Consider the following 472-nt stretch of genomic DNA (forward strand, 5'->3'; position numbering starts at 1 on the left):
AAAGCACCAGCCTGCCTCCTCCTCTGCTCCTGCGAGCCCTGCTCCCATCCCCTTACCTTCTCTTGCAAATGACCCCCTGCTCCCAGTCGCTCACCAGCCAAACCAGTTCAAAAGCTGGGGTTGCCCCTGGGAACTTCCGTCTTTTTGATGGAGATTCTCCATTTGAATGCACGATCACCTTGGGTTTCCCCGAGGGAGGGTTGGGAGTCAGGGATGACACTTTCTATGCTCTGCTCTCACTGTGTTTGTTCCTTGTCATGGCTGGAGGAATGGAGCAGGTAAGTTCAGGCAGCTCCACCCATCCCCACCATGCTGCGTGCCCCCGGTGTCCCCTTCCCTCCCTGGCTAGTGCCTTCTACACACATCAGCTTTGTTCCCCTGGGAGATGAGTCAGAGGTGGTGTCAGGGTGACATCCCAGGGAGGGGAGGGCCGCCAGCGCTGGCAGGGAGGGGCGTGACTCCTGGCAGTGAC

The 472-nt window shown here is 58.9% G+C and overlaps 1 protein-coding gene across 1 annotated transcript in view; it reads left to right on the forward strand.

The window, feature by feature from the left end:
- Positions 1–269: 269 nt before the first annotated feature.
- Positions 270–472, forward strand: part of RGS14 (regulator of G-protein signaling 14) — a gene marked incomplete at its 3' end in the record, with an annotated part of 4,879 nt that continues 4,676 nt past the window's right edge. Inside the window, exon 1 of the mRNA XM_010145108.1 lies at positions 270–278. Within this exon, the coding sequence (XP_010143410.1) occupies positions 270–278 (9 nt within the window). The remainder of the gene's footprint in view (positions 279–472) is intronic.

This window comes from Buceros rhinoceros, unplaced genomic scaffold, assembly GCF_000710305.1.
Source record: "Buceros rhinoceros silvestris isolate BGI_N320 unplaced genomic scaffold, ASM71030v1 scaffold24161, whole genome shotgun sequence".
NCBI classification, from domain to species: domain Eukaryota; kingdom Metazoa; phylum Chordata; class Aves; order Bucerotiformes; family Bucerotidae; genus Buceros; species Buceros rhinoceros.